General features: G+C 42.5%; 1 protein-coding gene across 1 annotated transcript in view; it reads left to right on the top strand.

Annotated features, from left to right (window-relative positions):
* Nucleotides 1-357: 357 nt before the first annotated feature.
* Nucleotides 358-14,942, top strand: part of slc12a5a (solute carrier family 12 member 5a) — a gene marked incomplete at both ends in the record, with an annotated part of 91,158 nt that continues 76,573 nt past the window's right edge. The window contains one exon of the mRNA XM_079186133.1: nucleotides 358-416. Coding sequence (XP_079042259.1) covers nucleotides 358-416 — 59 coding nt within the window. The remainder of the gene's footprint in view (nucleotides 417-14,942) is intronic.

Raw genomic sequence — 14,942 nt, 5'->3', positions numbered from 1 at the left:
ATCCTCCTCATGTAGCGAGAGAGAGCAACAGAGAGAGAGAGAGGGGGGGCAGCAACAGAGAGAGAGAGAGAGAGAGAGAGAGAGAGAGTCACGCTTACAAGCCAGCGGAGAAGAGACGTCAAGAGGAGGATCTACAGAGGGAGGAAAAAAAAAAATCCTTCTCTCTCTTCTGCTGCCTCTCTTCGTGCATCCTACGGGCAGCGCGGAGCGAGGAGGATCCGGCTGGCATATTTTCTACGCTGCTTCCCCGCGATTTCTGCGGCCGTATCACAGTGGGTGGAGCGCAGGGAGAGCCGCCGAGAGCTCGATCGGTGACACCGCTCCGCAGTAGAAGAAGAGTACCGTAGAGGAGCCGGGATGCTTAACAACCTGACCGACACAGAGGAGGGAGACGGGGGAGCGCAAAGCCAGGGTGAGTGATGGGATGTGTCACGCAGTCACGCACACACATGAGCAGATATGCAGAAACAGGGGCATTCATATGGTAACGTAAGGCACATAGATACTGTACATCTGCCCACGCACACGCACAGAGGGAGAATAAATAAATGTAGCACATGAAATGCCTCGTAAAGCACACACACCGTGCACAATTTGGGTTTACACTGATGGGAGTGAGCAAGTCATTGGAAGGGGAAGTGTGTGTGTGTGTGTGTGTGTGTGTGTGCGTGTGAGTGTTACAGCACTGTACAGTGGTCTGCCTGCTTGCTTCCTCTGCTGCTGCTCTTACTGCAAGGCTGTTGTGACAAGAATAGTAATGGGCTCACTCCATACGGTGGATGGTTAGTGTAAAGGCATTACAGCTTTGCCCAGCACACACACACACACACACACACACACACACACACACACACACGCACACACACACATACACGCGCACACAAACGGAGACATACAATCAAATATGCATACATGCCCGCACAATACGGAACGTTTTCCGGCGCAGCCGTCCGCTGGTTCATTTCTTCTTCACGGCAAACATAAATGCTCCCACCACATATGGCACTCGGTGGACAGGCAGTATGAGCATGTGCATGCTCACACACACACACACCTCACACACACACCACCATCACACACGAACACACTAGCATGCACACACAGCCAGTCAGAATTACAGATACCGAGCCACCATTGCTGCTAATCCCATCGCCCCCAGCTGTCAAAATCAGCCCTCCATCCAATCCCCATCGCTCAGCCCAGTCCTCCGTCTCTGCAGGCTTTCTGGCGAAAACCTGTGGGTTGCTGGTTTGTGCAGAGCTGGGTCGGGAGTGCTCTTACAGTATACCGGCTGTTCACCAGAGAGCGCATACCTTCTCAGGCCCAGACGGAAATTGAACCTGTTCTTTTAAGTGCAAGGGAGAGGCACTGCACATTTTTGGAACATTATTCATGAAGTCATGAATGCCGTTAAAGTCCCACATATATGTTTGGTTTGGCAACCTTTCTAAAACCCATCAGCTCTTTTGAACTGAGGATAATTCTTCAGGAGCTGCACACCAGCAGTATTTTATTTTCCTCCCTGCTATATGTTGAGGATTGGTGTTGCTCTACACACATCTGTCTCTCTCACTCTCTCTCTCACTATCTCTCTCTCTCTCTCTCTCTCAAGGCCCAGCTCTCTCGTTCACTGCCCTCGTTTTCTTCCTTGTGCTCTCTACATTCGTCTCAGCTTTTCTCTCACTCTTTCATGTCGCCCGTTCTGCGCTATGGTACAAATCTCCTTGTTGTTGTCAGGACTCTCAGGGATGCACTGGAGAGACACGTTGCGGATGAGAGAACAGTCACTATGCCGCTTCTCCTACCTGTGAGGGCTTAATGATAAAAATAGACCAGTGCTGGGAACATGAATATTTAACTTAATGCGGGCATCTCTTTTTTTTGTGTGTGTGTGTGTGGGGGGGGGATTACAATGGAACGCTAAGACTACGGACAGCGGGTTGTAAGAGGTCTGCGACAGGGTTGAAGCATGACCCCGATTATGACTACGGCGAATTGAAACCATCAAGGGCAGGTTACCAAGCATGCCATAAAGCCACACAACTGAGCATGCGGAAGTATTAAGCTAACAAGATTCCGTAGAATACTGTCTCTGTATGAGCTTCTACCTTTTAGCGCTGTCGAACTTACCGTCCCCATTTACATATGTACGTGTGTGCATCCGTGCGTGCGCAGAATGGAGTTTTAAAGTCAGCATGTACATACCGAGACACACGCTATCGTGTGTGAGACGCGTGTGTGTGTGGTCGTAGCTCATCGCCTCTCCTCCTCCTCCTCCTTTATGTCGATGACTCTTTCATTCGTCGCGCTGTCCCTTTTTATCTTTTCCATAGATGTAACCTTTGCGTGTAACGTGCAAAGGGCCGTGTTGGGACTCTCAAGAGAGGCGGATAAGTGCTCACCACCACCACCTCCTCCTCCCGCTTCCAACACATCTCTCTGTTCCTGTTGTCACTCTCTCCCTACCTCTCTCTTTTTGTCACTCTGCAGTAGCAGCATCTCTCAGGATAGGACCTCATTCACACACACACACACACACACATACACACATCCATCCCCCTCATCCCTTTCATCTGAATCACAGGCCTGCTAAGCTAGCTGTGCAACAACCTGAATAACTCTGTTTAGTCATCAGTACTGTGCAGGCTTTTCGCCTCTTTACAGTAGGAATGTCAGAGGCTGTCGCTGTCCGCTCTCCCCCGGTGCTGAAAAGCGGCTCCCCCACTCACTCCCTCGCCTGACTCCAGTCGTGTGTACATCCAGGAGCTGAGGGCTGCCTAGCGCTGTCCAAGGTGCTGATTTATAGCCTTCATTACACGGCTGGGTCACAGCCTGGGAGAGAAAAGCAGAGAGTTACACACAGCATTCAGGGTGGAGATGTTTGTGCGTGTTTGTAGTGGTGTGTTTTCGCACTGCGCACCTTTTTTTATTATTCTTTTTTTTTTTTTACGAGCACGCAAAGATGAAAGGTATAATTCTCAGATAAATTTCAAAAAAGGTTGTAAGGCAAGAAGCGGATGCATGTTGAGTCAAAGCCAGATTTACATATTGTTGTCATGTTGCTCTCCCACCATATTGTTAATTATCTGCAGATTAGCCAGCGGTGCAAGGAGGTGGGTTGCAATCACGAGTTGAAGGGAAGGCGAAGTTTTCGGGAACCATTTGCTGCACAGGCGAGGTTTTGATGTCTTGTTTCTTACAAGCACAAGCGGGGAAGCTGTTACTGTCTGAAAGGTGCTGTGATGCAGGATGATGGACACCTAAAGTGAAGAGTTGTTTCCTTGACAGGTCTAGAATGATGGATGTTGCGGTTCATTTTCTTTTTTTTAGGTTACATTGTGATGAGAGTCATAGGTTCTCTCTTTCTTTTGGTGTTTAAATGTGGAGAGTACCATTTTTCATATTTTCACATTGTAACAAATTTGCCACATCTTCTGAATCGTGTACATTTTGATCCTGTCGTCGTTGCAATGAGCTACAGTGTCAACAACGTTTGCCACTCATTGTTTATAACGCAGCATTAAGAGGAGCTGTTCTGGGTTCTTGTTAGCAAGCTGAAGTGATTTCATGCTACTTCTCCAAATGTTTGTCGCTGTGTGCAGTTTTTCATTTATGTATTCAGTTGCTCATTACCGTGTCAGTTCAGTTTATTCGCTCCAGTTTAATGAGTGAGTAGTTTTTGTAACGTGTGCATAATTAAGTATTGCTCATGAGTTCTGCCTGGACGGCCTTTAGCTCAGCAGGTCAGCCGAGCTGCTGATAGCCGGCTCACTCCACATAGATCGCAGTCTGGAGTCTTATTTAGAAAACATTTCAAAGATTATTGCCTCTGTTGGATCAGATTACGTTTTATTGATCCCATGCAGAGAAAGGGAACTGTCACAGTAGTATAAGTACATGAACAAATGTATAGTACAGATAGCTTTAAAAAAATATCATGTACTATCAACATCTGCTATACGCAAACAAAAATGCACATTACTACATGTAAATAGAAACGTAAATATTAACTCTAAAGGGTTGTGAGACTAAAATACTTAAGTGAGGAGACATTAAAGTTGCAATGAAAAATAAAAGTTGTAATTCGTAAAAGTTAATTCCTGATTAATTTGGCGACACCTAATGTTACTGTGGTAATAGCAAGTGCTGGTTATCAGTACAGCGAGCACACCTACGGCTTGTCAGAAATACAATACACAAGCAACTGCAGTGCAGCCAAACAAACAGATAAAGAAGTCGGTCAATAAAAAACGCAATTTAATTCCGTGCTGCACCTGGAGAACACCGTCCACCTGCAACTCCTCCTCTGTGGCTGATCGCTAGAATATTCCAAACTGACACAAAAAAAAAGCCCAAACCCTCATTTTATAGATCAAAGATCACGTTAAATGTACCGAATACATTGCGTTTCCTGTGATTGTTTCACAATAAAAAGGCACCTGTGTTTCGCCAGTGGACCACTTTTAATGTGAAGCAGCAACAGTAGGAAATGTCCGGTTTGCATTAGCAGCTACTTTACACGGCTCTGATACGGCGTTGGAAGGATGAACAGTGAGGCCGATATCAGTGAGATGCAATTACAAGCGGTAAATCTGGATTACATACACACCTCATTTCCTGTGAATCCCTCGTGTGTTTGAAAGCAATTTGAATACGACACGGGAATGGAGGACTCCGCCACTAACAATGTTAACACATGGAATGGCTATTGCTGACAAGATCCCAACAATACACAAATGTAATAAAAAAAAATTGATTATTACCTTAAATAGAAAAGACTTGACTGATCGTGCTCAGATTTTTTTTTCCTGTCCCACTGTTTAAAAACTTTCACTTTGCTTGCTGTCAGATTTGTGTTTAATCAGTATCAGTAGTAGTGTTTAAGCCCCATTGGGAGCTTTACATTGCTCGTTTATGTATTTAGGACAGGATTTTGTACCGGAATAAGAAACTGTTACTGTCCTGCAGGTAAATGCAATGAATGTTAACATCTGTGAAGTGCATGATGTCGAAGCAAATTGAATTTGGAGATGTTTGTGTTCAATACATTAAACCATGGCGTCTTTCCATCTACAGAATCACCAATCCATTCATCCATCTAGAGGTGCAACCGTAAAAAAACAATCTGTAACTATTGTTTTAGTCATTTAGTCTAGTTCCAACCTCTCACTAGGTAAATTATGTGTGTTTTTATTAATTTTATATGACAGTTAACAGAATATTTTGGGTTTTTGTATTGCTGGTCAAATAAACAACGAGCAACTTGAAAAACAACAAGCAATTTCAATACATCCCATTTGGGCTGTGGGAAATTATAACGATCATTGTTCACTGATTTCAGACATTTATAGACCAAATGATTTACAGATTCAATTGAGAAAATAGCCAGCAGATTATTTGATAATGAAAATACTTATTAATCGCAGCCCTCCATCCATCAACTCATCCACCCATTCACTCATCCCTTCATCCATCCATCCATCCACTCCTCCATCCATCCATCCCCTCTCTCCAGCCAGTCTGTACTCTTGGTCAAGGCTGTGAATATGGTTGTAATGATGTTTTAGTTAGGGCTGACTGCATAATACTGCAAAATGCTCCCCGGGGCCCTCTCCTAGGGAGGCAGTTGTTGTGCATGCTCAACGTCATTATTCTCTGTCTACCCGCTCTGCGACTTATCCACTGTGAATGGAGCGAGAGAGGGCAGAAATGCACTGCAAGTGAGAGAGATTGCTGGCTAATGCAGAACCACAGGCACTTGTTACTTGGGAAGGTAGCTCTCTGGCTGCACACAAAAAAATGCATTTTCAGTAGCTTAGCGCTAAAGTGTATCATCTCCACATGAGTAGCCAGACACATAGGCCTGTTGTAGCCTGCAGTACAGCACCGTGTAGGTCAAGTTCAATAATGCTATTGCTGTGTCAACCAGAAAATTGTCTGAACCATAGTGTGTTGGTAATAATGTGTACATATGCGTAAAATGTACCTTTTGTAAGATTAATGTGTGTGTTTAAAGGCATTGTTACAACCCCCACCGCTCTTATTTTATATATTTAATTGTAATTTATTTGATGTTTTTATTTCATTTGGTATTTGTTTTTATGAAATGTACTCAGTTATGCCCATCATATTCATATTTTAGCAACATAATTTAGTTTTTATTATTGTTAAAAAATAATAAAATGTCATCAAAATCCACCCAATTTCATGGCGTAGCAGGACAATGCTGTCCACTACATTACAGTTTTCCCTGTATTAGATGTTCTAGCTACATTTGTTTGCTCTATTTCTAGCCCAATACCATGGCCACAAAAACCACCTGCTTATGAGTCAGAGCTATTTCTCATCAGTGTACCAACATACAAACCAGCATACAAATGGCTCCTGAAGTCCAAATGTAGATTCTAATTACGTATACTTAATTGAATTTAATAAAGGTAGATATGAATGAAACATGGATACAATGGCTTACGTAACGATGGGGCAGATTAATTGGTTTTCTTTCTAATTAGAGTATGGTTACCATCAGAAGTGGGTGTCCATACATAATGGATGGGTATTCATTCATTTGTTTTGTCAATTAAAAAGCAGGAGAGTGTATAATCAGCAGTGAAGGGCTCTGCTTCCCCAAAGCTTGACTCACACTATTCTGATGAAAAGCAAGGGGGCTCATGCACACACAAAACACACGTTTTAGAGACCACCATTAGTCATACGCTTTCTGTCTTACTACATGTTGTCCTTTTTAAGTATTTTATGCACAATGTCATTTGTAAAAATGTAGTTTAATTGCATTTTAGACTCAAAGACGAAAGCAGAATCCCTGCACTGCCTTTCATCTGGAACACATAAATACGTTGATTACGTTAGTTCTGTGCACAGCTATAAAACCAGCGGTGGAAGCATATGGGCGCTAAAGGGTTTCTCAGGTAAAAGATTTCAAATGGATGGATGGTCTCGGAGAGAAATAGATGGCTGGTTTTATGGAGGGGAAGAGGAGGTCAGTGGAAGGGAAGGAAAGTGATGAATCATGCCAGAAGAAGCTCAACCAAGCTGAACACAGGAACCAACGTCATCTCTTTCACCACTTTTAGAACAATGTACTGGAACTCCGTGGTTGTTTCTGCATCATTACTGTATGAGACAACAACACAGGTCAAACTGTTTCAGTTTAAACACATCAGAATAGAGAGAGACTATATTTTCATAAAGGCAGAATAATGAATACAAGGCAGTTATATCGTTTAAAAGATGACAATTTTACATATAATTGTAAAAGTACATATATAATCTTCAAAGAAAATAGCAGAAAGAAAAGTAGCTCTTAAATGATTTTGTATCATCAACACATTTAAAACCTGAATAATTAAAGAACTATTTACTTTCTAGTTGTTCATTGTAGTCCGTCTTCATCATATTACAGGACACCCTCAATGTGTTATTGCTCATAGCATGGCCCACAAACAAAGACAAGGATAAAATTGCTATAAAGTATTTTAAAGTATTGAGAGTAATGTGCCAACAGACAGCAGCTGCACATGTAAGTATAGCAGCACAAGTATTTTCTCGGACCACAGTGTAGCTACTGTATCTACAACTGATGACCTTCATCAGTCTTTAAACCTGGGCTAGTTATTTTCCATGTTGATTTTGTACCATTTAGTTTGTTGATGATGTGTTTCATCATTTTAGTGCAGCTAGTTGTTATTGCGGACCCAATGGGTCACAATAATATCGGTGTTAAACAGAAGCCTTTGGCATCAAGTTTAAGTCCTTTTAGGCCTTTTTCTCCAAGTTCCCCCATTTCACTTCTAGCACTCAGAAATCCATCAAAGAGGAGGCAGAAATATAATCGTCAACATGCAGCTCAAAACAGCTAAAGTAGATTACAACATCAAAACACAACTCTTTCGAATGCATTGCATATGTTACAGCATTATAAACTGACAATTCAACACTTTATCTGCTGGTCTTAAAGATGTGAGCTTTCCCTGAATGCTGGCAGTTTCTTATCAAGAGGAATCCGTTCGGTTCAGGTACGGCTCCGTGTGTGAATCTGCACACAGCAGATAAAGTAAATCAAAAGTCCAGTGGAGCTGACGGCTCACGCTCCGCACCGGTGACACATCCTCGCCTTCCAGCGGCTCATTATTGAAGAGACCGAAGTCCTTGATGAGTCTTCCAATTTCCACTTTATCTGACATCACTGTGAACCCACCTGTACCAGGAGATGGAACCATAATGAAAAGCCCCGTATTGATTTGCTCTCACTCATATACCTATTTGCGGTGATTTAGCTGGTGTGTGGTTGAGACCGGCCTCAGAACCGTGATACCCGCTCGGCTGTGTAACACGACAATCAGTCGTATCAACTCTGTACACAAAGACTTTATGGTCTGTCACTTGAGAGAAAATAAGAGCCAAAGAACCTCTGTTACTATGTTTGTGTGTGTGTGTCAGAGCCTGGTTACGTCCCATTATATCAAGCTGTTTTCCATCGGCTCAGGAGAGAAAAATAACCAAGTAGGTGATGTGGATTACCATGGTTACAGTCTGGTCTGTTGGAAATGTTCCATATATTTGCTAAATATGAACCCTTTATACTGAGGTTAAACATGACAAACACAGCAGGGCTGCTTCTCTTCTGCCATTCATTTGTTTCTGCAGGTGAAGTTCTGATGCGGTAGATTCATCGGATGTATACGGTATTTAAGTTGAGGACTTTCCCTGCCGGATAAATCATTTGCATTTCACAAAGCGAAGAGAGAAGTCACGTTGCCTTCTTTTCAAGCTCACGCGTTACCTCGGCACTCTCTCCGTCTCCGTCTCTCTGAGGAAGGCGAAACAATCCTCTCAGCTCCATCTTTAATTGCCTAGGTAACCACCAGCCAACTGAAAAACATTTTTTTTCTTCTTCTTTCATCTTTATGGCAGCTGTTATGCAGTATGCGCTTTGCCGTCACGTGTCTACTTGGCCCTGAGCATGTGTGTGTACTGTGACTCTCATACATAAGCGCGTGATCTATTTTAATGTATGTGCATGCTAATAGTGGTACAACAAATAAAAACAGCTGGACCTGTAGAAGAAAACCACTGGTGTTGAAGTCAGTCAGCCAGCAGCAGTGGAGAAACTCGTTATTGTGTGTGTGTGTGGGGTTGTGCGACGTGGACGTACAGCTTCAGCTGTGGAAACCCCAGTGTGTGTGTGTGTGTGCGTGGGAGGATCCTCTGTTGTACAGCATGGCATTGTGGGATTGCTGTGTCTTTAAACAAGAAAGCGGCTTAATTGGAGGGTATGAGTGGGCAGAGGGACTGCAAGGCGACCGCGAGGCCAGCGGTGGAGGTTTCTGTAGAACCGAGAAACAGCGCCTGGACGAAAATCAAACACACAGTCTTATAATTGGGCAGTGTAGGGGTGCGAGGGAGGGGCACAGAGAGGGATCAATCCCTCACATTCTGCTCCATCGCCAGGACACTAATTCTGGCCAGCAGTGGACTCGCTACACACACACACACATACATAATGTTTGGGATGGACTGGAATTGCTAATGAGGCAGATGGGCACGGCAGCAACATCATGCTTTTGCATAAGAACTCCAGTGCACAGATTGAAGTTCAGATCATGCAAATGCTACAGCTTTGATGGTGAAACGTTACCCCTGATAAATTACTGACGCAGTGGAATGAACAAGTGAAAGTAATGAGGCAACTCTTAAAAGCAGAGGGAGTACAGAGAAAGGCATGGACACGTTGGAGGAGGAAGAAATAAAGGCAAATTCAAATGATTTTCTCCTCCCTTCATCTTAGATTCAGACATTGAAACTAGTTTTTCTTCATCAGTGAAGAAAGTATCCAGTGTTGGTCATGTCCACACTTAAATCTGTTTTAAAGTGCACAGAGTTAATGGACTTTTAATGCTAACAAGCTAAGCAAGGGGTGGGAGGTACAGCATTAGGGCTGCAACATTATATTTTAATTAATACAAAAAAAAGAGAGTTAATCAATTAATCATCTCGATAATTAAATACTAAAGAAATATTTTAGTTTTTTTTTAATGCACATCACAGGGTCTGAAAGTCATCTTATAATGTTTAATTTTGTCCGACCAACAGTCCAAAACTCGATATTCAAGTATTCATTATATAAATATTCAACTAAAAATTATTTTAAAAAATGGAGAAACGCAGTATATCCGTAAATTAAGACAAATTCAACAATAAACTGATAATTGACATTTTTGAAAATCATTTTCTGTGAACTAATCTATTAATTGTGGCTGTACCTGTAACACCTCTGGGAGTATCGGGTATGTGATCGGGATGTTTCCAGTGATTTGTTAAAGACACAGTGCCTCTCATTCGTTCATTACCACAATCTGCTGCCCAGATGCCACCGTCCTATAAAGGCCGACACTGAGTATAAATCTCCTCATTTGCATGATTGACCCCATTAAAAACCAATGGCCCGTTTGAAATTTTGTCTTTAAAGATGAAATAGCCAGAACTGGTGATGAAGTTTTAGCGGTTCCCGTCTTTCCAGTTTTCCTGTTAGTTCCTGTCCATTAGGGTACCCAGAGCGTCATTAGAGGATATTAAGGTTTTTTAGTGGAAATGGTTTGGCATAATGAAATGTCTCTTTCCAAGGCTTATAATGAGGAGCCTCAGCTTGTTTCTAACTTCATTTCAAACATCCACAGGGTGATTTGAGGCCGGCTTTTCCAAGAGGAACCATTATGTTCTTTATTATCGTGCAAAACAATGAAATTATTGATGATTCCTAAATATAATGAAAAAGGTGAATCCCAGTGTTCATCTATATGTAGTCAAATACTGTTTTATTAGCAGGTAACATACCCCTTTATCCTGCCTCCCCTTCATACATTGCTTTAAGTGGCAGATGCATGTACAAGGACGTTACTGGATTAGGGCCATTATGTCAGGAACACAAAGAGCAACACTATAATTGAACATATTCAATGATGGGGCTATCAGTTGAGCTGTTTGGGAAAATAGTCATTTATTGTAGAAAGGGGACACTTTATTCCCTCGTTTGCCATAACAAACTGTCAACAGCTAAGATAAAGCAAGGAACCGCTGTATGTATCTATGTGGGTATGTCCTTTGCATATCTCAAAAAACATTCATCTGAACTACTTCACACTTAGCGGATGTATTGTTAGGAAACAAAGGGAGTGCCGTGGTGCGTTTGGTGCAATTTGGACACGTGACACAATATTAATACACTTTAAATAAACAAGCACACAGTAAAAGCCAAGTCATTTTGTGTTATTGTAGGTGTTTGTAGGGCACCAAGACTGAAAAGATAACGAGAAGGGGAGAAGTAATCTGGTGTGTTTGACTTTTGAAGGGGAATTGCCGGAGAGAGTGTACCATGAGCATGTGTGTGATACAGGGTGAGGTCATACGAGTGGGCTCCTCTCCAATGTTTCTGCTGTCAGGAACGTTGACGTGTCCCTTCAGTATGGAGTCACAAGATGTGGGAGACGAGGGAAGGTCAATGGCTGTGAGGAGGAGAGCAAAAGAAGAATAGCAATTGAGCCTGGGCCATATAATGGACTATGTCATGAATGGGATCAATTTGAGTGGACACTGTCAATATAACTTAACAAAAGAAGAAGAACTCCGGAGTTATAAGCCAGCTGAAAGCATAATACAACCAGATTGTATTTTACTGGTTTGTAACCCCTGGAGTAATACTAACTCATAACACTAGTAATGTTACCTATTCGTAACTATTAGTCTAAAAGTAAAACTATTAATGCTGTATAGTGAAGAGTGTTCAAGTAAAGAAAGACATCATCAGCACAATGTACTTTACTCTGTTCAATGTGTAGCTTCATAGTTCTAATAGAATATAATAATGCATATCATTTTTATTGTTATATGTTGTGAGTGAAATCTGCAGTAACGTGTCTGCCAAGGAAATGTAGTACTACAATGTAGAAGTACACAGTATGTAGTATACAGTATACATATTTTTTAAGTGCTGCAGGGACATTTTGGAAGTTATTTTGGGGTACAATCAGTTAGAATAGTTACATAATTCATTATTTTTCATATCTAAACGTCAACAAACAAACTAATAGCTGTTTTTGGCCCTTATAGTTGGGGGCCCCAGGCAACTGCCAGCCTTGCCAAACGGTAAAGTGTTTTTTACCCGTAAACCAGAGTGTGTTTCACCGGTGTTTCTGACCGTAAGGAGCCGCGACTTTGGTGTGTGACGCAATTATGTCACGGCAAACAGATTACTTCTCAACTAAATGGTGCAGTTTGTTTTACAGTCTATGGGGCCTATAGAGCTCTTTGATGTCTGTACAGCTGTGGTCTTCTTTATGCCATAATGCCATTTGATGACGGTGTCTTTTGTTCGGGATCAAACAGACATGACAGAGAAGATAGAAGAGACGTACAGAGGTAGACAGGCTGTGATTGATACCGCTTTTATCAGCTAATAGCCTTCATGATTATTGCCTGAATTTAACACACACACACACACACTCACGCTGCTCTATGTCTTGTCATAGGAGCAGCAGCACACATGCACCAACACAAATATTTCAGCCCGATACATATCATTCCAGCTCATTTAATAATTGACGATACCTATAACCACTTACATTCATATTTCAGGTGCATCTCTAAACATTTTACATAATTCGTCTCTCTCGCAGAAAGCAATCAAATGCCACTCGCACGCCCCACAGCAGGCACTCATTATCTGATTCAATCATTGCCTTTCAGCCCACCACTTAAACACAGCCCAGCTAAGTGGACACATGGATGTAAAGTATAATCTCACAATCAAATATTTATGTCTCTAGGTATGAGTTTCATGCACTGTTCCCCTGAGTATCGTGTGGCCTTTGACTCGCCTGTCTCTCTCTGTGTCCCTCCCTGTCTATCGGTCTCTCTTTCTCTTTGACGACAGCTTAGTTGACATGTCTGTATTACTCAGTCAGCCGAGTGTCTGGGGCTGATATGCCTGTATGAATAGTATTTCCCATTTTGCCACGGCCGAGAGAGCCTATCAGCATCCTCAGCAAATGGAAATAAACCATCTGTCAGCCGGGCCGCTCCACAGGCGGCGGAGAGCCGTGCCACTTGCCCCGTGTCCCATCTCGGCCCTCAATAGGAACCCATTTAGCTATTGTCGCACAGGAAATGGAGCAACTTAACTGGAGAGCTCCGGGATTGGGGTGGTGTGTGCCGCAGCGTAAATACAGAAGATTTCTCAAGGCGCTCTCAGCGTTTAATGTTTTATGTTCAGCAAGCAGGATTAGAGGATATTGTGTCTCTATTGATTCCCTATTTCAGAAATTATATTCAATTTTAGGTACTTGAAAAGATGAAATTTGACTATTTTTCACATTTTTGCCCCTGATTTGCGTTAACAATTGACACTTAAGGCTGTCAGTTGCTGTTTTGTATGTAAGTAATGTTTTGTTAAACTAATAACCTAATTAATGTTTTATATTAAAGGGCCAGCATGTAGCATGTAGGCAGATCGATTAGCAGATATGGAATAGATATATTTATGTGTTTGCCATTCATATTTACATAGGAAGTAGGTCCTCTTCACGGAGTCTGCTGTGTATCGCTGACATGTTTCTACTGTAGCCCAGAGTGGACAAACCAAACACTGGCTCTATTGAGAGCCATTTGCATTACTACATAACCTGAAGGCCACCGTAGTTCTCCGACACACTTCACTGCGTTAGCGTGAACCGCAGAGTGCAAAACCACTGCACCGCCAGACACCATCGGACTTCCGTTGCTCTTGAAGCAGAGTAAAGTTATTATGGTCGGGATGGCCTCTGAGCAAGGCAAACTCCGTTACCATGGTTTTACACTCGCTGGCTCACGTTACCGCAGTCTTGGAAAGGGAGGAGTGAGCGGAGGGGTATTGGGTTGGTTCCATCTGTAACTACGCTGCTAGATGCCACCAAATCCTAACAATGGATCCAATGACTGTGTATGCGTGATGTAAAAGGGCTCACTCTGCTCACTGTAGTGGTGAGCCTCTAGAGATTCATCACCTGACTCTGTAGTGTCCTTCAGCTCTACATAGTGTATCAACTGTCAGCTCATTGTTCCCACTACTTTACTGTTCAGGTTCACTCTCACGGCTCTCATCAACCTGGTTTTCAGCTGCAGCCGCCCACAAAAATCTCTCTTAAAGCTTTCTCTAGGCCACCTGCCGAGCATCAAACAGCTGTCAGACAAAGTTAGCATGTAGCTGGTGAACACAGTGGAGCTTTTGGCAGCTAGAGAGCCAGATGTTTACCTTGGTGGACATAAGAAATGAAAATAAAAACAACTAAATAATCTTCTTTTCTTTGACCAGGTGGCCATCTCAAAATGAATGCTAATGTCGCTGCGTTCACAACTCGTTTCTGCTGGATGTGTCACTTGGCAGCTGTTTGCTGCTAACACGTTGGTCATAACATCTCTACAGGATGATGATAAAATGCCAATGTTGTGTTTGCAGCTTGTTCTCCCGCCCCCAAGCCACCACAGAAAATCCACTATGGTTGCTTTAACAAAAATGTGTTTTGACACTCTGTCACATGACCCCAAAAAGTCCCAAGAACTTCTTGTACTGAAGCTGAAATGGTGATGAAAATCCATGTAGAAATGTGTTTAATCCAAACAAACTTCACTGAGGTGAGCATTAGTTATTTTGGTAGTTGTTGCAAGCAGTCTGAACCATCGGTACAAAAATCTGAAGATGGTTTTTCGGATCATTCTTCTGACTTGATTTAGAGTTCCAGCTATATTCTCATCTGTCCTCCGAGACTGATTTGAATGGATGCTGTCTTTTCTCATACATGTTCACTCTGCTCCCATTCGAGTGATGGTAGTGACACTTTCCACCACTGTGACTCCCCTAATGAATGCATTTATTCTGGTCTTATGGTCTT

The sequence above is a fragment of the Pholis gunnellus genome (assembly GCF_910591455.1).
Source record: "Pholis gunnellus genome assembly, chromosome: 3".
Taxonomy (NCBI): domain Eukaryota; kingdom Metazoa; phylum Chordata; class Actinopteri; order Perciformes; family Pholidae; genus Pholis; species Pholis gunnellus.
Note: the sequence above shows the minus strand (reverse complement) of the source record. Positions and strands in the feature narration are given on the sequence as shown.